This window comes from Vigna unguiculata, chromosome 8 (assembly GCF_004118075.2).
Source record: "Vigna unguiculata cultivar IT97K-499-35 chromosome 8, ASM411807v1, whole genome shotgun sequence".
In the NCBI taxonomy this organism is placed as follows: Eukaryota; Viridiplantae; Streptophyta; class Magnoliopsida; order Fabales; family Fabaceae; genus Vigna; species Vigna unguiculata.
The window spans coordinates 30,105,796-30,129,734 of record NC_040286.1 but is presented as its reverse complement, the minus strand read 5'-3'; the positions used below and the strand labels follow the sequence as shown (position 1 = coordinate 30,129,734).

Sequence of the window (23,939 nt, the reverse complement as noted above, 5' to 3'; positions counted from 1 at the left end):
TCACTGATGTGCCGCCTGGCAGTAGGGATTGAACCGCCAGGCGGTTTCTGGGAAAAACCCAGAAACTTCGATGAAACAGTGCACAAACTGACAGATTACATGCAATTTCGATCATGAGGCACAATGTAATTGATATAACTAAAAGAAAACACATAGAGCAACTCCCCTTACCTGGATTCCTTGCTAAATTCGGGTTGATATGCTTATCCCTTCACCAAAACCTCCCTCTGGAAAACCTTTTCTTATGACTAACACGAACCCCCCAATGCTATTTTCTCCTCTTTTAACCTTCTCTCTCCCTATAACTCTCCCTTAATTGCTCTTTTAGTGGCTTACCCGAATTTTAATTAAAAAAATGATATTAAAGCTCACCAAGTGTTTAATTAATCCCTTAGTTTTCCAGCCCTTAGGTTACCTCCCCCTCGGCTGATAGGTTTCTACCTTTCCACATTCATTCACAAGGAAAATTTGACAAAAAGACATTATTTAGTTCTCACCAAGGTTTTGAACCCACACTCATGCACATACCAATTCAACCAATCCAGATTTCATGATAACTCCTACAATTCTAAGAGTTTATCATGACGCCAAGCATTCAATATATAATTACATAAAAACGCATAATTTAATAACATCCAAGTGACACACGTAGGACTCGAACCCAAGTCCTCACACATAATAAAAGTACTCTCAACCACTTGAGCTAGTATTTTTCCACGTCATAATCCATCACATTTATTGTTTTAAATGTTATCGCTACCCGTCCTAATTAAATAATTAATTAAATAACTATTTAATTTTCCCGGTTCTTACATCACACACAACCATTCACCTGCAAAGAAAATAGATCGTCCTACAACATCAGCCATCAAACAATCATCTTCATCATTCACAAACTCCAAAAGTAGGCCCGTCTTTCTCACATTCAACCTCCCAAACACCATCCACTGAACCAATTTTACCTAAAAACAATTTTACCAAAAAAGAAAACGTTCATCTTCTTCACAACAAAATCAATCAATTGGAAGGTTAAGATCCATAAAGAGATTATTTGGTTCTTCACTCTTTGAGATGTAAAGTCTTCCTCTAGTAAGACAAAGAAACAGAGAATATTAGAATTTGGGTTTCACTTTCAACCTGCATTAGAAAAAAATAAGACAAAGACATTTGCTCAGAACATCCATTATCATCACATACCAAGCACACCAATTTCCAGACACATTACATCACATACAACATACATGACATCATACTTCATGCTTTAAGGGGTAAATCAATCAATCATGGAATAATCAAGTAATTAAAATGATTTTGTTGTCAATCTTGCTCAACCTAAAGAGCTCTCGCTCAAGTCAAAGACTCTTGCTTGAGCAAGATTGCAAATCCCTATTTTTTGACCTCTTTTTTTATTTTTCGGGGAGAAAGCTGCCTATTTTTACATCTAGGATTTACATAGACAACATATATCACTATCAAGATTAAGAATACATTATTATTATTTAGATTAGATCTTTCGATTTCAAAATTCAAAAATAAGATCAAATTGGAAAAATAAAGATTGGGTTGAGCCATACATAGAAAAGAGTATACAATAATGATGTATTTGACAAATTAAATACCATCGTTTAATTTAATAATAACATAACGAACCTTTGGGATTAATTGATAATAGTAGTTGATTTTTGTAAAAGATTTCATTAACTCCTAGCATTAACATTTACGAGTTCTTGCTTAAGCTAACTCATCTCGCTTAGGCGAGATTACTCTCGCTCAGACGAAAGGTCCTCGCTCAGGCGACAACTCGAGACAGAGAGCATGAATGAGTTTCTACTATTCTCGTTTAGGCGAGAGCTTCTCATTTGGGCAAAAAACTCCTCACTTAGGCGGGAACAATAGATCCTCACCTGCGCTCAAACATGCAAAGCCAAAAACTAGAGCAGAAAAATATACAATTCAATGCAAACATCAATCCAGCAATAGAAAACACATACAAGGGTTAAAAAAAATCATTCCGAAAACTTATAAATTCTAGCTTCCCTTAACTTGACAGATGCTAACCCAACAAAAACAAGTCCCAACAGAAGAGTACCACAACACGATTACAACTTAAGGAACTGATAAACAAGAACAAGGGAGAACTAATGAGGTCCATGACCACAATCTGAATCAGGCTAGAACTGCCGAACTAAAAAAGAAAAGGAAAATAAATGGGAGGTTGAGTTCGACTTACATTGAGAGCATTCGGTTAACTCGAAGGAGGATCTCACAAGGTCCTACCTCCGCTTCTGTTTCAAGGAAAACAAGAAAGGTGAGCTATTTTGGAGTGAATAAGGGAAAAAATGAGTGAAAAGCTGAATGGGAAGATTGAAGAGATTTTCTGAAAGGAGATAATGGCTGGTTGGACCTCTTGAATTTTAAACTGAGCCCAAAACTTTAAAATATAAAGTGGACTTTACAATTTTTGGAGATTTAGACAATGAATTTGAGATTGTTATGGAAAATGTTTAAAAAAAAAAGGATTACATGTTATTTTACATTAATTTTAATATAATTGTATATTAATTATAAAATTTTACACTTTTTTAGCATAAGACGAACAAAATAACAGTTATATTATTTCTTTAATAGAAAAATAAAAAAATAAAAATTCAATTAAAAAATATTAAATTTTTTAATATGTCAAAAATATTTAATAAAAAATCAATTAAAAATATTCAAATTTATAAAGACTTAAAATTTAATTAAATCTATAGATTAATTAATACAAATTTATTCTACTATTTTATGAAAAAAAATATAACAAATTAATTAATGGTTTTAAGTTTAAGTCTCGAGTACATAATTATATTAAATATTTATGTTTTTTTCATCATTTATACTTATTTCACTCATGCAACGTTGAATTCAATATTTTTTTTTATGTTAAATTAACAAAAACTAATGTTTATGTATAAATTATCATGTCATAAATAAATTAAGGTTTTACTTCCTGCACCCATAATCACTATCTACACTCTCATAATTTTTAAGAGATTATTTTATGTTATATTTCAATGGTGACTTTCAGACTAACTGTAATGAAAATCTTCGAAACCAAACTTTCCATAACAAAACATGATTTCTTGAATAAATTTTTCAGAACAAATCTTTTATAACATGAATCCAACTTTGCAGAACATGGTTTTGGAATATATGTGATGTTTTTTAGAATAAACTTTCGAAAACTTTAGAGATGTTTTGTGGAATAGGATTGCTAACACAAGCTTTTCACTATATGATATGTTTCTCGGAACAAATTTTCTACTAAGTCCAACATTTTTCTCTCTCTTCTTTTTTTTCCTTTTTCTTTCAAAGAGTGGAGAATAAGAATGCAGTCAAATGTACAGCATAGAAAAAAGAAGACACGGTGACGATAATGGCTCTTTGCTTTTTTAAAACAAGGCATATTAGTTATTTGGTTTAATTACTCAAAATGTACTCAATTTGGTTTTAAAATTTCGAAATAGTATCCACTTTTAAGTTTGTCTTAATTTAGTATCAAATTCATAATGTGCATCAATGTAGTACTATCGGTTAAGTTTTCGCAAACGTCGTTAAGTATCTTGTCACGTGTTAGTCTCTGATTTTTTAATTTATATTTTTTAATTTTTTTTTAAATTGTCATGTGTCAAATCCTTGATGTGATACGTGACATTGTCAGTGACACATGACAAGGTACCGTCACGTGCCAATGTACCAAGTTTTGATCTCAATTTAGTATCCACATATGTCTATTTGTTTCAATTTAGTAACGTTTATTTGTTTCAATTTAGTACCCGCTCTATTTGTTTCAATTTTGTCCGAATATTTTTTTTTAAAATAGAGAAATATTTTGTCTCTTTTAAAACAAAATTTATTATTTATATAAATGTTATATTTATATTTGTTATTAAAAATGACTTATAAAATTAAGTATTGAAATTTATATTAAAGTTAACAGTAAAAGTCATGAATAACAGACTTTTACCATTTTAACTTTAATATAAATTTCAATACTTAATTTTATAAGTCATTTTTAGTAACAAATATCAATATAATATTTATATAAATAATAAATTTTGTCTTAAGGGAGATACAATATTTCTCGATTTAAAAAAAAGATATATTTGAACAAAATTGAAACAAATAAAGCAGGTACTAAATTGAAACAAATAAACATATATGTATACTAAATTGAAACAAATAGACACGTGTGAGTACTAAATTGAAATCAAGACAATGACACTTGGTATATATTGCCACGTGGCGGTAGCTTGCCACGTGTCACTAACAATGTCACATGTCACATCAAATATTTGAAACGTGACAATTTTTTTTTAAATAAAATTCAAAATAAAAAAAAATTAAAAAAATCAGAGGTTAACACGTGGCAAGATACTTAACGGCGTTTGCGAAAACTTAACAGAGGATATTACATTATTGATGCACATTACAAATTTGGGTACGAAATTAAGACAAACTTAAAAGTGGGTACCATTTTAAATATTTGTAACCAAACCGAGTATGTTATGAGGAATTAAGCCTAGTTTTTTTTAACCAATAGTGTAAAGGTGCAAATACTAGCAATGAGGTGCAAAAAGAAAAAAATCACAGTTTAAAAACCTGTTACGATGGTAACTAGCAAACCCATTATAATGAAAGATGGGCCAAGCCCACTCATAAATTTGAATTTCTTTTAAAAAGCCCATAAAAAACAACGTTTTGTTTCTGATCTTCGTCTATGCTTGGTTAGGGCACCACCGCTACACTGTGTTCATTCATCTCCATCAGAAGGAGGAGAGAGAGAGAGAATGTTATCAGGGGACATACCTCCAAACCAGACCATTTACATCAAGAATCTCAATGAGAAGGTCAAGAAAGACGGTAACATCTTTTCACACCCTTCTTCACATGTTTTTTTTTTTTACTGTCTGCTTAATTAGCAACCATTTTCTCACTGTAATATTTTAACTCTGTTATGTTGCAACTTCTGTCGGTAAAGTTTTAAGTGAATTGGGATGTAATTTGGGGCAGGATGATAGTCTTTAAGTTTGTTTTGATCCGCTGAATTAGAGTAACTGGATTTGGCTTAGGAGCTGTGATTCTTGTATCACTTTTTGTTAAAATTTTGTTGATAATGAGGAATTTAATGATGTGGGCATGTTTCAATTAGACCATGTGGAGCTTAATAAGCTGGAGATACATGTAGTGGCATTTTATTATGGTTGCCCATGATTTTACATCTCAAATGCTGTAATTGGAGATGTTGATACGGCTTTTAGGGTTTAAGAACAATTAATTAACTTTGAATTTTCATGTTCACCCTGTGACGGTTCAAAATTAATTGGATTTATTCTTTTGGTGATTTCGTTTGTGACTCTAGGGGTTTCAAAAAACTAATTTGATGTTGATATGTGACAATTTTTTTTTTTCACGAATTGGAGTGATTGTGGACTTGGCTTAGGAGGAGCAATTTGTATCTCTTTTGGCTGAAATTTTATTGCTTATGGTGAAGGGGCGTGTTTCAATTGAGCAATATGGGTTTTTTTATTAACCAAGATATATGTGGTGACATTTTGTTATGCTTGCCAATGATTTTGCATCTTAGATGTTGTAATTTGATATGTTATTTTACTGATCTTGTTGATATGACTTTAGGTTTTAGAAAAATAGATTCATTTTGAATTTGATATTGACCCTGTAGCCGAATTTAATGTTATATGCTGTTCTATTCAATGTGGCAGAGTTGAAGAGATCACTGTATTGCTTGTTCTCTCAATATGGAAGGATTTTGGATGTTGTTGCTCTAAAGACTCCCAGGCTTCGAGGACAGGCATGGGTTTGTTTCAGTGAAGTCACTGCAGCCAGCAATGCTGTGAGACAAATGCAAAACTTTCCATTTTATGAAAAACCTATGGTAATCAAGTTGTGGTTTGTTAGTTTGCTTACAGTTCTGTCATAAATATGATATATCTTGTACCCAACTGTTGAAACCATTTCTTGTTGCTTGTGCAAGTTATTTCACTGTTTTTCTCTTCTATTATGGATTTATGTTTTGGCCCAACTATACTTCCATCTGGGTATTATTATTTAAAATTGTTTAAAATTTCTTTGATCCAAATTTCTAGTGTCCTGTTGAAACTATTTTCATCATCAAGAATGACACAAAATATGAATGAGGTCTCATGTCCCTCCCCCCCAGCAGTTTCCCATGAAGCTGCTTGGTATTTTGATTTTGGTTAATGCGTCATATATCTACAACATATGTCTAAAAGCTTTTTTTGCCAATAATTCGATGCAGAGAATTCAATATGCAAAAACTAAGTCTGATTGTATTGCAAAAGAAGAGGGTAGTTATGTTCCAAGGGAAAAGAAGAAGAAACAAGAGGAGAAAGGTGGGCATAACTGTCATTTATTGTTTCCTTCGTCATTTTTTGAATTGTAGAACTAATGCATACATGTACCGTTATTATCTTTCCCTCTTTTTAAGTTTGAACAGGACAAAGGATCATATATAATGAGATTGTAGCATTGCAAACACTAGTACTTAGAAATTAATGGGAGGAATCCGCAATGCAGCTAAAAGGAAGAAATAATTAGTGTTATTTAATTCTATCATAACATGACAATTCTATATGGAGAATTTAAAACTGAAAAATGTTAAATAGGTGAAAGTGTGTGAATATATGATGGAGATCATACTGTGATTGAACCCAATGGTCGTTTGTTGTGGTCATTCCTGAATGCACCTGATGTACTTTTTAAGTTAGTTTCGTTTCCTTTACCTAGGAACTTTAGCAAACCTTTACCAATCTCAGATTTCTTGGGCCCAAAATAAAATGATAGAAATTTTCTGTTGTAACGTTGTTAGTGAGCTTGTAGTGTTTATATAGCGTTTGTGACGTTAATTTTTTTTTCCCATATACATGGACTCCTATGCGTGTGAAAGATTAGTAAATCAACCCACCTATTCCCCCTCCAAATTTTCGAAAAAAACAAAAAGTCATCCTTCAATTCCTGCATCTAGATTTGAAGTGTAAATAAATCTTCATTTCCATTTAAATTCCATGTTTAACATTTTAAGAGAAAAATATCGAAATTCACCCTTTGGAAATTGTTTTTGTGATCCTTCTTTCTGATCTTGTTGTTACGAATTAATATTAGTTCATTTGTTGGGTTTGTAGTAATTTCTGACTGTTTAATTTAGACTCACATAGTTTTGCCTGTTCAGCTGAAAGAAAGCGGCGTGCTGAGGAAGCACAACAATCTGGTGCGGCTAATGGCACACATAGTGCTAGTAATGGTGGTCCAACTGTAAGTTTCTATAATCATTTATGGTGTCTGATTTTCTCTCTCTCCTCTTTCATATTTGGTTCATCAGATCAATCTTCATGTCTGATAGTTTTGTAAGCATGATTGAAACTAGCAAATTAAACAACAATGATTATTGTGATAGTTTTTGGTTTTGGTTTAACTGTAGGTCGGTGGATATGATGGTAATGTTTATTGGACTAACATAGAATATCTACTATTATCTGCAGGCATCATTCCGTCAAGGACCCAGTGCCCAAGAAGCAGCTGCTCCTAATAATATTTTATTCATAGAGAATTTGCCTCATGAAACTACTGGTAGGATGCTTGAAATGCTCTTCGAACAATACCCAGGTTTTAAGGAAGTGCGCTTGATTGAAGCCAAGCCAGGAATTGCATTTGTTGATTTTGAAGATGAGGTGCAATCATCCATGGCCATGCAGGCTCTTAACGGCTTCAAAATCACTCCACTGAATCCCATGAATATAACCTTTGCTAAGAAGTAGTAGCTTGTCAGTTTTCTGTAGTCTGTATTTTTGTAGATCTTCCAGAAACTAATTGCAGACATTGTAAGATTACAGGAAGTCAAACCAGCAAGGCAGAGTAAGAATTCAACCACATTTGTCGAAAGGTTGAGATAGTGCTGTTATAATGTTTATTGATTTTATGTGGTTTAATTTTAATTTTATCTCTCAAACATGTCCACTTGAACATTGTAATAGGTTCTTCAACTATATAGTTTTAATTGAAGAGTCAAGAGAGGAAATAAATAAATAAATAAACTAATGATGTGGTAACAAGCTTTCGAAACAGAAATAAGAGCAATGAAGAGCCATGATAAAGTTTTCTGAACTTGTGATACTATTATTACTGGTTTAGATTTTTAGAAATTACTACTAGGGTGTGTTATTTACTTTGTTGTTAGTATTTCTCATGGTTTATATCAGAGACTAGGTTAGTGTAATCCTTATTTATTGTAAATGAAGAAATCTAGAGTGCGTATGTGAAGAAAACCGAAGATGACACAATATAAAATGTTATTATTTTTTAGTCGTCCAGGTCATTTTTACCAATAGTTGACCAAATTTCGATCAAGAAAACAAAACATTCTAGATGGTTTTTGAAAGTACTTGTCATATTTTTGTGGAATAATTCTTTCAAAGTATTAGAAGTTAAGGTGCTTGTTACAAAATTATTTTTTCAAATACTATAACATTGTTTTTGCAGATCTGTATTATTAAATTAGTCTTCTGAGGAGATTTTTGTTGTGGCTTTTCCCCAAAAGTTTTTAGAAAAGGTGGTGTTTGTTTATCTTGATGAATTATTGGATAATAACCATAACGGCTTATGAATGAGTTTTTTTAAAAATGATTTGTCAATGAAGCACAAGGAGTGAACATAAATTTCGTTCAAGTAAATAATCTAAGTGGCATAAGTTTGAAAGAAAATAAAATATGTTTACATGCCTGAAATGTAATTTTCTTCACTCAGGTTGTGGTATGGTTTACGTTTTTTTCGTTAAATTTCAGTTGTGGAACGGGAAAGGCAAATATGTAAATGGATAAAAATAAAGTAAAAGGGGGAGTTTGAATTTTACTTCCGATCTCAACATCTTGTTGATAAATAATTTATGATAAATACTTTTGCAAGATTCTTTTTAAGAGAATGGATTTCTTTATGTTAAAAAAACACAATACAGATTCTCAAATGTTCTATTCTCTCATTCTATAAAACATTCACTTTATTTTAAAATATATTATATTAGCAAACTTATTTAAGAGTTTGGATCTTATAACAAAAACGTCATTGAAAATTATATCTTTTAAGACCTGAGACTTTTTCAATTCATCCAAATTTCATAAAAGAAAAAAAATGGCATGTAAACGGGTACGTGTAGGTTATTCTCTAGGGCTGTGTTTGGTGTCCCATGAAACATGGGGAAGAAGAAAACAAAGAAGATGAATGTTGGACTCTTTTCTTCCTTTACTCTCATCATCTTCACATACACTTTCTCATTTAAAATCATATTGATCCTCTTCTGATTATAACAATATTAATAACAATAATTATAATATTATTAATTAAAATCAATATTAATATTAATAATAACAAATTTAACAAATTATAATTTTATTTTTTAATTTTAATTAATACTAATTATAACAATAATGAATATTAACACTAATTTAAATAATAATATAAAATAAATTATTTAAGAGAATGATTTGAAATTTATTCCAATTTTTTTTATTATTTTATTTTTATATATTTCCATTTTAAATCTTTTTTCATTACAATTAAGAAATTCAATTTTATTTTAATATAATTTTAAGTATTTAAATTTAAATTTGTATTACATTTATACACAAGAGTAAATTAGTAATCATCTATTTTTATTAATTAAAACATTTTCTTTAGTTTATTGCACTCATCACATTATTTAGAAACTCTAAGAAACTTTTCACTCAAATCCCTTTGCTCATCCATTCAAATTTCTAAATCCAAACAACACAACAATCTGTCAAATCCATCCACTCACTCTCCCTCACATCGACTCTCTAATCCAAGCACTACTTAAAAAAAATATAAAAACTTTGTCTTCAAATGCACTCAAATCCATACACTTATTCTCCCTTAAATCCAATTTCTTAAAAGAACACACCCTTAAACCCACTTACTAATATGATATCAGAGTTATTAAAAGTCTATCCTACATTACATTGCACTAGTGTAAAATTAGTCTTTCATGTCACACGACTGTTAAAGGAAAATGACAAAAAAAAGTGTTGAGAAATTTTGGTAAATAGTAGTTGAACTTTATCACATCAAACTATTTAAGGTCCTCTTCCTTTTTGTTTTCTTTTTTTGGTGGCCTTGTTTGTGAGTGTTTCTAGAGATGTCAAAATTTATTTTATTGTTTGAATTGATTATTATGGGTCTTTTAAGAAGCTCTTTTAATTGAATATGGGTTTTATTGGATCCAAATGTGTCTGCAAGTAAGTACTATATATCTCTATTGTACTATTGAAACTAAAACCATGGTTGTTTCACTACCAAAAATAAAATAGAATTATCGACGAACAAAATTTGTCGATAATAGTAAAATTTCATTGGTAAATCAAAATTAATAAGGAAAAACTAACGGCAAAAAAATTGTTAGTAAAATTCTCGTTTGTAAATTTTACCAACGGATTTATTAGTAATTATTCGTTGATAAATATGACGATTTGGTTCTTCTTCTTTATCCTCCTCCTTTTCTCATCTTCTCCTTCTCTTCCTCCTCCTCCTCTCATCTTCTCATTCTCGTCCATGTTCTTCAACTTCGTTGCCTTTAAAGCCTCCTCCTCCTCCTACTATCACTCCTTTGATTCTACCTCTTTCTCCTTCAACTCCACTTCCTTCTATTCCTTTGATACCAATTTTACCCACGAATTTACTCAAATTAAATAAAAAAAATCAATTGTTGATGGAATTAAAAAAAAGAAATCAATGAAAAATTTATTGATCGATTTAAAAAAATTCAACAACTAATTTATTTATCAATGATTTTTGAAAAAGATTCAATTATTGACAACTTTGTCAATGAGTTTTGAAACAAATTAGTCAACTACCAATTTAAAAAAAATACTTAATTATCAACAAATTTACTGACGAAATCAATTATTGTTGTGCTTACCGAAAAAAATTTAAAAAAATTCAATTACCAATTAATTTTATCAAAAATGGTCAAAGTCCATTTTTAAAGTGCATTTTAATGATTAAATTCATACATTTTTAAAGTTTGGAAACTAAATTAGATCAAAATTTTAAAAAATAATTTTCACTAAAAATCAAAAGAGCAAGAACATATTTATTCCAACTTTTTATATTCAATTTTTTTTAATTTTCTTTAAACTCTATTAATGATTGAATTAAATAAACATGCCTTTTAGTCTTTAGTATTTATTATATGGTATTTATTAAAAGATATAATTAATATTAATATATAATTAATCTTGAAAAGAAACCACTTAACTTCTACTTTTTTTCTTTTGTAATAAACATAAAAAATAATTACTAAAAATTAAATACATACTTAATTATATTAATTGTTAGTAAAGTTTAAACAAAATTAACAAAATTAAATTTATTAAAAATATAATTTTTTTATACTGAAAGCAAAAATACGTGAATAACTATTATATATTAAACCAGTTATATATTTAATTATAAAGAAATACATAAAATTGTCATATAAACTATTTGTTTATTTAAATCTGCATAAATCAACTTCAAAAATCAATTACAAAAACCATAAAGAAAACCTCTTTTTAGTTTAAAGCCGTGATTAAAAATTCTCAACAAAGTGAGTTACCTACCACTGTTGTATTAGACATAAAAAGGAAAAGTATAAGAACCTAATTTGTTGTGCGCTTGTGAAGATGGTAACATAGTTTAAAAAATTTTTGAAGTGAGGACAAAGAAAAAGCCTAGTACGTAACATGTACACAGGAATTTCCCCATGAAAGAGCTGTCACCAAATTTGATAAAGTATTGTTTATATAATTTGATAATGAATAACGTAAGTGAAGATCTGCTTTAGTGGTCGCCGTACCATGTGGCATCGTAGCTGTACTATCCTACCTCAGATAAACACTTCACCGTGTAATGATTCCTTTTTTTGTTTTTTCCCATGCCAAATATGCCCCTTGCCCTTTTCTAAACACAGACTTAATTAAAAAAACAAATTAAAATTACTTAACATGTTAATAATTGCTTTTTATTAGTTTTTAAAAATCTGATTTTTAATTAATGTATGAAATAATTTAATTTATAAAGGGTATTACTTCTTCTAAAAGTAAATAGAGAAATGAATCCATTAACACTTAAAAATTGAAGAAAAAAAAACCATTCATAGACATCAAAAAGAGATATATTAACATTTAATGTATATTAGGTAGAATAAAAATACAGATTTATAAATTATACAACATGATAATAAAATTAATTATATGATAAATATAAATGAAAATAAAACATTAGAATTTAAGATTAAATATTAAAAAATAAAAGAAAAATATTGCGACAAGGGCAATTCGGTAATTTCCAGAGCAAAAGCAAAACGACGGAGGACAAAGTCATCAGCACTGTGAACTGACACTGATACCTTCATCGTCATCTGCGACCAGACTCAAAGCTTAACGCTTTCAACCGAAGAACGAAACTCCCCATCACTGCCCCACACACACATCAAACATTGCTTTGCTTTCAGTTAACCACCTTAATACAACCGCATCCAGAACCCGAATGTTCCGTTGACTTTCACTCTCGTTGCGCCACCATGGAACCACCCAACTTCTTCGATCTCCTTGCCAAGGACCTTCTCTACGCCATCCTCGACCACCTCCGCGACGACCCTTTTGCCCCAAAATTCTTCTCCCAAGCCTGCAAGTCCTTCTACGCGCTCGAGTCAACGCACCGCACCGCTCTCAAGCCACGTCGCCTTGACTTCCTCCCCAGAGCCTCTCGGCGCTACCCTTCCATCTTGCACCTCGACCTCACGCTCTGTCCCTGCGTCGATGATTTCGCCCTCAAGGCCCTCTCGCTCGCTTGGCGCTCTTCCCTGCGCTCCGTTGATCTCTCCAGGTGCAGGCTGTTCTCGCACGTGGGACTCTCCGCTCTCGCTCTCAACTGCACGTGCCTGGTGGAGCTTGACCTGTCCAACAGACCGGACCTCACTGACGTGGCGGCCAAGGCAATCGCCGAGGCTGTGAACTTGGAGAGGCTGCGTTTGGGAAGGTGTAAGGGAATAACGGACATGGGGATTGGGTGCATAGCTGTCAAGTGTGAAAGGTTGAGGCATGTTGTGTTGAGGTGGTGCATTCGGGTCACTGATTTTGGGGCTGGTTTGATTGCTATAAAGTGCAAGGAGATTCGGAGTTTGGATCTGTCTTATATGCCGGTAATGGATTTGAATGTTTAATGTTTTGAAGGTCATATATATATATACATGATGGCTTTTATTTTGGCACTGATAATTCAATGTTCAATTCGTTAATGTAGCAGATCACAGAAAGATGTCTTAATCATATCCTTCAATTAGAACATCTAGAAGATTTGGTTCTTGAGCATTGTCTGGGCATTGAGGATCACGGCCTTGCAACCCTCCAAGCAAACTGCAAGTCAATGAAGGTATTCCTTTTGGTTTTGCATTTCCTTCTCGGACCCATTGGACCCAAGCAAGCTTTTATTTGACTATTTTATGCCTGTTCTTATCTTTTTAATAGAGAAAAGTAATATTGTGGCCAAGCAATGGAGACTCACTGAAATGCTTGTGATTTTCAACCTATAAGAAATTGTACTTATTTTTTCTCTATGATATTCATTCAAACATCTAGCAAGTGAGTCATCTGGATTCTCTGTAAGTTGTTTATGGAACTAGTTTAAGTGTGCTCTACCAAAGAGAGGAATGCATTAACTTCACCAGTTTGATAACACTCATGTTCTCTCTTTTCTTGGCAGATGCTTAACTTGTCAAAATGTCAAAACATTGGTCATATTGGCATTGCTTCTCTAACAAATGGTGCTCAGAACTTAGAAAAGCTTATCCTATCTTCTAGCGTGGTTGTAAGTTTTGAATCTGGCTAATCATTTATGTGGTAATCGTGTTATGGACTGTGCCTTGTTCTGCAGCCACTAATTTTATGTACTCAGGTTACTACTGATCTGGCAAAGTGTCTACAAAGTTTTCCAAGACTGCAATTGGTGAAACTCGATGGTTGTTTGGGTGTAGAGTCAGGATTAAAAGCCATCGGTTATGCGTGCAACTCACTCAAAGAGCTGAACTTAAGTAAATGTGTTGGAGTCACTGATGAGAATCTCTCCTTTCTTCTGAAAACAAACAAAAACCTGGAGAAGTTAGACATAACATGCTGTCGTACAATAACACCTGAATTCATGCCCAACCTAACAAATTCATGTTTACGGCTTACATCCCTTAGAATGGAATCTTGTAGCTTGATCAGCAGAGAAGGTTTCTTATTTATTGGACAGTGTCAACTGTTGGAAGAATTAGATGTCACAGATACTGAAATAGATGACATAGGTTCAATTTCTTACCTTACATTTACATTATAAAATGTTTTTTACCTTCTGTGTGTGATTTATTCATCTTGATTTGTGTAGGGCTTTGTTCAATCTCAAGATGTACCAAACTTTCTAGTCTGAAGTTGGGCATATGTTTGATGATAACTGATAAAGGACTAAAGCATATTGCTAACAGTTGTTCAGAGCTCCAACATCTTGATCTTTACAGGTTCTTGTATCTCAACTTTGTTAAATTTAAATCCAACTTAAGCATTATTCGGGGAAAATTTGCAGCCTGTTACCTCATTTTTTAAGTGAGATGAGTGAAAAAGCTTCATGAAACTTCGTTATAGAGCATATGTAAACTGCAAAAGATTTAGTTTTGATTGCTCATAGACATTAGACAATTCTGATCTCATCTAAAGATTGTGATTCTTGATAAATGGTTACGAATTTTTAACTTGTCTTTAAAGTTTGCTCTGTTTTATTTCACAGGAGTTCAAGAATAACCGATGAGGGAATTATTGCAATTGCCCTTGGCTGTCCTTCACTTAGGGTTGTTAACATTGCTTACAACAGCAACATCACAGATTCTTCACTGGCATTTCTTTCAAAATGCCAAAAACTGAGAACTCTAGAAATCCGAGGGTGCCCTCATATTTCACCACAGGGTCTCTCAAATGTTGTTGTCGGTTGTAGGAATCTTGAGAATCTAGACCTGAAGAAGTGCCGCAAAATTAATGATACTGGAATGATTCAGTTGGCTCAACATTCTCAAAGCCTAAAACAGGTAGGTTCCTATTCCTAACTTGTCCAATACATTTGGAGTTTCTTTTGTATGCTAGTGTTTATGAAGTTATTATCATTAGTACCTGATGTTCTATGGTTTCAAATCCCCCAGTGTGTATTTAAGAACTAACTACCATTGATTTATTTGAATTGCAGATAAAGCTATCATATTGCTCGGTGACCGATGTGGGGCTCATTGCACTTGCTAGAATAAGCTGCCTGCAGTATATATCCATTTTTCACGTAGAGGGTTTAACTTCAAATGGCCTAGTAGCTTTTCTTTTGGCTTGTCAAAGTTTAACAAAAGCGAAGTTGCACGCATGCTTCGAGCCACTGATTCCTCAACAAATTCTAAAATTCATGGAAGCTCGTGGATGTGTGCTTGTTTGGAGGGAAAAAACGTTTGAAGCCTCTTGGTAACTTTTGGACATTTCAGCCCTTTATTTCTAGCTTGTCATATATGCAGAAATTGAATCATCTGTGATATACACGAATCCTTGAATTTGATGTTCAATTAAAAACACAACAAGTTTTGCATAGTGGGGACTCAACGATATCTCAGCACATGCGATACAATTTTTGATTAACCATGACAAAAGTAGAGAGATATTGATACTTGCAACTAGAGAATTTGAAACAGTTTATTTGAATTATAAAACGACAATACAAGATATTCTTAAATCTGAACATTCTTTTATGCAAATATTCAGCATGTCTTACTGTGCACATCTGTGACAGGTGGGACTAGGTTCAAAAGGGTGGAAGCTACACACTTGAAGGAGTTTGTAAGCTCTGTAAGTATGCAAAGTTTTAGTTTTGTTGCCAATTAATTGGCTTCTCAAAAGGTTTGTATGTTTAATTTTGACTGGTGCATTTTCTTCAGGTAGTGGCAACGAAAATGTTATGCCAAATCTTTGGAAATGAACAGCAATGTTACAAAGACAGACGAAGTTGTAGCTGCTAGGCTTGTCTTGTGTCAGCATAGGAGGAAGCGATGAGGAAACTTCCCAAGTGCATTAGGCTCAGTCAAAGATTTCCATTGTTGGCTTTTCAAAATCATAAATGGTCAAAATGGATATGATATGCGCCATTTGTTACAAGTTATAGTATTTTGACGGTCCAATATAGTTTCCCTCCGTCAAAAGTCATTGCTGAGTGTTACATAAAGGCTAAGTGAAAGCAAAACATTGTTTTCAAGTGTATTAATACGATGTTGTTTTCACACGAATGTGGAGGGGCCAGGAAATGGATTGGGTGAAATAAGTACAGTATGGACTCAATTTTTGTTGCAAGTAAAAGCTTTTTTGAAAAGCGCGTTTAGATATTATGATAATGGTGGTGCTAATGCACCATCCTTGATCGAATTAGCATTGCAGATCATATGAAAAATACTGATAAAATCATTCTATATTGTTTTACCGCAGCTCAACTACGACCATGGACGAAATTCTTAAAGTACTACAATCGACCCTTGTTTATTAAAATATTCAATATTTCGAAAACAACAAAATATTAAAAAAATTTCTCATCTAAATAAAAAAAATGGTTTTTTTTTCCCATTAGGTTTTGTTGTTGTTCACAACTTGAAAGTCAGAATTTAGTGAAGTCTGGTGAAGTGTGAACATGTGACTGTTAGTATTTGCCTTATTCTCTCTTCACATCGCAAAACGACAATTAATGAAACAGCAGAAACGGTCAAAGAAAATGAAATCTAGAAGGGGCACCATTGAACAGTATTTTCCCTTCTGCAACTGATTATTGCCTTTACTCAACTACAATGTTTTTCGAGTTTAACTTTGGTTTCTCACTTTTAAGGTTTGTTATTCTTATTATGTTTGTTTTTTTTTTTTTAAACTAAACCAATAACAGGGAAGCATAATGAACACGATTGAGTGTGAATAATTTAGTGGATCCATCTGGTTTGACGAGGCATTAGTGACAGGTTTTGAATAAATAGACATTGAAAACGTCATTTAACTGCTTAAATTTAAAAGTATTGTAATGAAGCAAGAGTCAATAAAGGTTGCATGGGAGTGGTTTAGTTTTGCTTTCTTTTAATACCTTTTTATCTTCCAATACGAACAATGACCTTGATTAAGGATGATGCAATTCCAAATGCCGACACCTTTTGAGGATCAGAATCTAACAAAATGTTAATCCACAGTTCACTGCTTTCTAGATATTATTATAGTGGCAACTTGGCACAGAACAAAACAAAACAAACCAAGGCTATATTAGATGGGCGTTTACTTGGGAAAACCACAAGTCAAAAAATAATATTAGTGGACACAAATATTTGTACTTGTCTCACTTAAATTGGACAAAATAAAAGGTTTTTTTTTTTTTTATAAGGGTCTGATCAAACAAAGAATTGAACAACCATTTCAATGTAAACTTTGTGAGGTTATTGAGTTGACTTCATTTTATTTTGTCGTGACCAGACAACAATGGTAGAAAAAAAAAAGCATACCAGTTTGGATATGATTGTGTTGAGAATAGTCTAAGTGTGAATCAAAGTTCCATATTAGATAAAATAGATAAAGTTAAACACTACATAAAAATACAGACCCATATCACTATTATCTTAAAGTTTTGGAGTAAAAGTGGTATCAAATATCTTATATGTATAAGACCAAATATATATATATATGGGATATATATATCTAGAACCCCAAGAAGTTGATACCTTTTGTAAACATGTTTTTATCACAAGTATGTGTCCTGACAAAATTATACTTGAACTATGACATCAAACATGAGACTTATCAACCCTCTATGGATGTCATCGACTTACACATATTTCATTCCTTTTCTAGATTAATAGGATTATCAGATATATTTTTTCAAATATCTCATTATCTGTACTATTATATAAAAATAATTTCTCTTTGGTGTACACGTCTGATTTTCATTGTTATTCTTTAAGTATTATTTTTAAATCAAAATAATTATTTTATCAATTTTATCCTTTCGTAATTTTTTTTAATTTCATATAGTTTTTTAAATTTAAATATTTTTTTAAACTAAAATAATTACTACAATAAAAAAACTTCTACAAAAAAATAAATATTAATTACAATAAAATTTTATAAATTATTGAAATTTCCTTTTATGATTATTATAATAATAGTAATAATTTTATTATTTTTGTTATCATAAAAAAAAATAGCGCATGTGCATGTAGCGCATGTGTTTTTACTAATTTTTTTATAATGAATTTTGAAAACTATTTTGTACTTTAGCAAGATGACAAAATCATTGATTATTTGATAAAAAAAAATCGTTGAATTATTTTGTTATGTTGATTAAGTTTAAGATCAATATAGGATTATTTTTGTGTGTGTTTAATCTCTAAATGTATAACAACATAATTGTAAATTTGTGAACTTGTTAAAACTATTATTCTTCTACTTTTGCTCTTTTGACAGGTGACTTTCAAAGTATTTATCTTATCTTATACGATTTGTGTTTATTTTGTAATGTTTTGTTTTACTATCAACAATTAGAATAAATTAACTTATCCAAAATGGTTGTCCAAATTGTATGACTTATGGTCAATAATTCTTTAAAGAAGTCAACAAAATTGTTATTTCCAAAGTTCGAATGGAAAATGAAACATATTATCATGAAATGAGCACCAATAATAAAAATTAAGAAGTCATTCATGCTTGGAATTAATGAATGATATTATACATATTATATATATTACACTAAAAAATTATTGAGTAGCAACCAAATTCAGGAACAAAAATAATTAATCATATATTCACTAAATTAAAGACTATTTTATAAACTAAAAATTATTAATATATAAAATAATTTATATTATTGATAAAATATTATAATTGATTTGTGAATTAAAATCTGAATTACTCCTGGTTTAATTAGTTAGAGATCATAACTACCGTAAACAAATAGATATCTTCACCCAGCAGCAACACAAGTTTACACATGGTCAATATTTGAATAAACTCTTCAACCATAACTTCTAGAATGACGAAAAAACCTAAATAAGATATAAAACTAGTTGACACTTCAGTTAAAAGTCCAATTATGATTGTATTCTTTCAACTTTGAAGTAAGCTTCCTCATGTTTTTCCAAACTTAAAATTGATCTATTCAAAATGTTTCTTTTAGTTCTGCTATCCTTAAATATCATTATAAATATAGCTTATATGACAAAATTATAAAATATTTAAACGATAATTTATTTCCGATCTTACATTTTCTAATCATCAAATATCTAACATTTATTTTCCTTTGAACGTACTCATTTTCGCAATATTTAGATAGTTGGACTAAACAATTAAAACATTTTTTTTAAAGTTTATAAGCTAAAACAATGAGTTTTAAATTTGAAGGATAAAAAAATATTTTAAATTTAAGGGAATAAAAATATAATTTGAACTTTTTACAAATTAATTTAATTTATAGAAGAGAAATAGTTCCTTCATTTCTCGAAGTTTTTTGCAACTAGACTCAAATTCAAGATCTCCCATTTGTAAATTTTTTTTTTTTCTTCACTGACTCTTAGTAGTTTCATTGCTGTCAATAGAGACCCGCTACATTAAATATTTGAATTTCTTTTTTGATACATTTGGAAGCAAATTTGAAGTAATGATAGATTTATTTTTCTTTTGTATGCACAGGGACTATATTTATATAATGGGATAACAATAAGATAAAATATAAGATAAGTACCGATGTTAAAAACTAGATATATGAAAATAAATATAAGATGGATACAAGTAGCATTCAAATACCGGAATTCCCAAATATACTTTTCAAAAATAATTATATTCAAGAGACAGTTAAATATTAAATGTAAATATTTTTTTAAATCCAACGATATTCACCTTATAATAAGTATAGGTACCTTTAACTAGAACAACCAAACCATATAAAGGCACATATTTTATAAAAAAAAAAAATCAAAAAATTTACAAGTTCATGTATGAAGTGAAAATCATATAAAAAATTGTGGATCTAAATAGGTTTAATTATTGTTTTGGTCTCCTAATTTTGGTCCCTTATTATTTTTTTGTTCAATTTGGTCATTGTCATTAAGTTCACGTTAATCCGTGTCTATACATGTTAGGTGTCATTTTGTGAATTTAAAAAAAAAAATTAAACTGTCATGTATCACATCATGGTTGTGACACGTGTCAATTTGAGAATTTTTTAATTTAAAAAAATGTCACATGGCAGGTCACGATTATGTCACGTGTCAAGCTATCGATGGTTGTTTTCAATTTAGTCTTTCTATTTAGAATTTTGATTCAAGTTAATCTTCCAAATTTTTAAAATGATTCAATTTGGTCTTTCTCCAATTTAAGCTTAATTACAACTTATATATTCATGTTAAACTAATTTTTCATCATTTATACATCAAATCACTCCATAAATACTCATATTACTTTATTTATCACATTTTTTCACTTATAATTTTTTACACTTAAAATTTTTTACTTATGTAAAAAAAATAATTTGAATAGTTAAGAGGAGTAATTTGATCTATAAATATATTAAAAATTATTTTAACATGTATATATAAGTTGTAATTAATCCTAATTACTAATTTGATCTCAAAATGGAAAAAACAAAATTGAATCATTTGAAAAAATAGAAAACTAACTTGAATCAAAATTGTAAACAAAATAAAGGGATCAAATTGAAAATAATCATTATTAGTCTGACACGTGACACGATCATAGCTGTCACATGATAGTTTTTTTAAAAAAAAATGAATTAAAAAAATTAAAAAAAATTAAAAAGAAATCTCAAATTGACATATGATACAATCATAACATGACATGTGATAGTTTAATATTTTAAAAAAATAAAAACTAAATTTAAAATAAATTTAAAAATTAAAATTCCACAAAATGAATCTTTTTAAAGAATTAAAAGATCAAATTAAACAAATAAATAATAAGAGACCAAAATAAACCAAACCAATAAATTAGAAACTAAGAGAGTAATTCAACCTATATAAATAATTTTACCAACATAGCTCGAGTTCGATCTTTGTTGAAACAATTCTTTGTCATATTTTATTTACTTTTCGGCTGAATTAGATTAATTAAAAACAAAAAATTTAAATATCAATAGATTGTGTTTATTTGATAAAAAAAAGTTAGCAATACTTTTTCTTTTCTTTTCTAATACTTTCTGTTTATTAAAAAAAATTATTGGAACATATCAATTTTAATGAACGTCGTATCTACATTGGAAAAGAAAAACATTAAACGAGAAATAAAGCTACAAAAGATTATGATTAAAGTTTTTCAAACAATATCGAAAAAGATGTGGGTGCTATTTTTGTTGTAATATTAATTCTAAAACTTCAAACACACTCTTAAAAATTTCTTCCACACGCTATATGATAAATGTTCCATACGTTACATGTTATTTGCTGGTGTTCTAGAAACATATTGTTGCATAGATTGCGCCAACTTGGAATAATCCAATAATGTGAAGCTGTCATTTTTTCCACATTTAATCTTTTCTCTAATTTTGCTTCTTCATTTCATCTTCCTTCTTCTCACCTTTCCCACTGTTCCTGCTTTGAAAATGCAAACACACAACTTTCTCCTAATAATGCCAATAACAACCAACATTTTCATCTTCATATCCAATCTTGCATATGACATCATATACATGATTGAATAACGTGCATAGTTTGATTTTTTTTTTTAAGAATAAATAGTTGTTTTTGAAAACTAACTTGCACTAAAATGAAAATTATTAGCACTTTTCATATATGTTAAAGTGAAAGAAAAGTTAATTAAGAAATGTTTTATTGTCTGATCTTGAATATAAACAAAAAAAAAAGTTAATTCAGTCACTAAAGAAAATTAGTTAGTAGCATATATTTGTATTAATTTTTCTTTTTTTTTCTAAGCTGTCATTTTTCTTAAAACTTTATATCAAGAATGAAAGATTTTAAAAAAAAAAAAGTAATTAACCAGGAGTATATTAGTGATAATTTCATTAGATGAGTAACATTAGTTTACATTTTCTTATATTAAAATACTACAATTTAAAACACTTTTATTGACATTTAAGATCTAAAGTGCTACCTTTTCACTTATGTAAAATGAGCTTTATATATATATATATATATATATATATATATATATATATATATATATATATATATATATATAACTTAACTATTTTTTATTTATAAATTTAGATATTTTTAATTGAGTTTCTATGGTTTAAATTTTTTATTAATTGAGTGACATTATTTTTATCGGTCACTTTGCTTATTTATTTTCACATATCATCTTGTTATTAGAGATTCAACCGAAAATACTTGATTTCATAAAATTTTTAATTAAGTCTTTTCTTTATAATTCAGTATACATTTATATTATTTTTATCATTTAGTAGCTAATATATGAAAAGACACCATAATATTTAAGTGAATAAGAATAAAATACAGGTAAGATACTAAATATGTAATAAATGTAAATATGATGAATATTAAGGTCTTTATCAATTTATAATATTTTAATAAGTCTTTTGTATGAATAGGCTTGGGTTGATTGTCCAATTCCTCCCAATATTCAATAAACGTTTAATTTGATAGATGGACACAAAATGTAGATCATAACACTAATATGAGATAATGGCATAATTGTTTATTGATGTCATCTCAGGGGCTAAAGAACTCACTAGCCCCTAATACTTGAAGGTTTTGATGTGTTGACAATCTTATAAAAAAAATCATATATTTGACTAAAACCTAACTTGGCTTCATTCATACATTGATTCTCTAATATTAAAGAGTGAGTCAAGTAAAGAAAAGCTTTGTCATCTTGAAAGAAAATTTTCACATCTTTAGCTTAGACATATCACAACATTATCCATACATTGGCTCTCTAGGCTCGAAGAGTGACCAAATGATAAAGAGTTGTAACACTTTGAAAGAAAAATTCCATAACTTTATTGAAGACGTGTTCTTACATCATTCGTGCATCAACCTCAAACTCAAGGAGCGACCCAAGTGATAAAGAGTCTTAATACTTTGAAATAAAATTTGTATATCTTTTATTGAAACATTTGTACACCAGTTCTCCAAACTCGACAAATAAGTTGAAGTCATATCATAGTAGATACGTGACTGGTTTTTTGTGATTATGATGATTATCCTAAGAAACAAGAAAAACTTTGTTTGTGGGTGTTGGATTGAAGAGATCTAATGAATGAAGATCATGACAACGATTGGTAAGGTATGCTTGACTTGTTTGCCTATAAATGTGGGGTGAATCATTTGTACAAGAACTAAGTGATCTTCAAGCATTATAAGAAGTGGCAAGCTGTAGAGGTTTTGTTTTCACATTAAGTTAGTAACATTATCTTGTTTGAGTTCTTTGAATTTTTTGAGTGGGTGATTGTTTGGAAAGGGTGATCGTGTATTGAATCAAATTGTGGACCTCGAGCTAGGTGTCAAGTTCTCATCATTGTGAGTGATTTTTATGTCCTGATAATGCTGATGATTTAGTCATGGACCAAGTGATTGAGCAAGCACAACTTATATGTCCTTATAGTATTGTACGGTTGGGTAGTTCCATTTGACAAAGTACTTTCCAAAGTATGGGTGGTCATCGTTGGTACCATTCTTTTGATGCCATTGTAGCCTTATTGGATAACACTACTAAAGTCTGGATCATTTAGCTTACCAATGTTGCACTATTGATAATACAAGTCATAATCAAGAGGGGTTTGTCAATGATTTCTTTGTGGGA

General features: G+C 30.2%; 2 protein-coding genes across 3 annotated transcripts; both read left to right on the top strand.

Moving 5' to 3' along the window:
- The first annotated feature begins 4,743 nt into the window (after positions 1–4,743).
- Positions 4,744–8,145, top strand: LOC114193338 (U2 small nuclear ribonucleoprotein B'' 2-like). Its single transcript, XM_028083089.1, has 5 exons — positions 4,744–4,902; positions 5,763–5,935; positions 6,320–6,413; positions 7,250–7,332; positions 7,560–8,145. Exons 1-5 carry the CDS (start codon positions 4,830–4,832, stop codon positions 7,833–7,835), a joined length of 699 nt encoding a protein of 232 aa, XP_027938890.1. The 5' UTR covers positions 4,744–4,829; the 3' UTR covers positions 7,836–8,145.
- A 4,325-nt stretch (positions 8,146–12,470) lies between these two features.
- Positions 12,471–16,547, top strand: LOC114194576 (F-box/LRR-repeat protein 3-like). Of its 2 annotated transcripts, none has more exons than XM_028084905.1 (9): positions 12,471–13,270; positions 13,375–13,500; positions 13,831–13,935; positions 14,023–14,413; positions 14,494–14,623; positions 14,890–15,184; positions 15,340–15,599; positions 15,922–15,977; positions 16,067–16,547. In XM_028084905.1, the coding sequence occupies exons 1-8, from the start codon at positions 12,650–12,652 to the stop codon at positions 15,929–15,931; spliced, it is 1,938 nt and encodes a 645-aa protein (XP_027940706.1). In that variant the 5' UTR covers positions 12,471–12,649; the 3' UTR covers positions 15,932–15,977; positions 16,067–16,547. The 2 variants fall into 2 exon arrangements, with proteins under 2 accessions (XP_027940706.1, XP_027940705.1); XM_028084904.1 differs by having other exon boundaries at positions 13,372–13,500.
- The last annotated feature ends 7,392 nt before the right edge of the window (positions 16,548–23,939 follow it).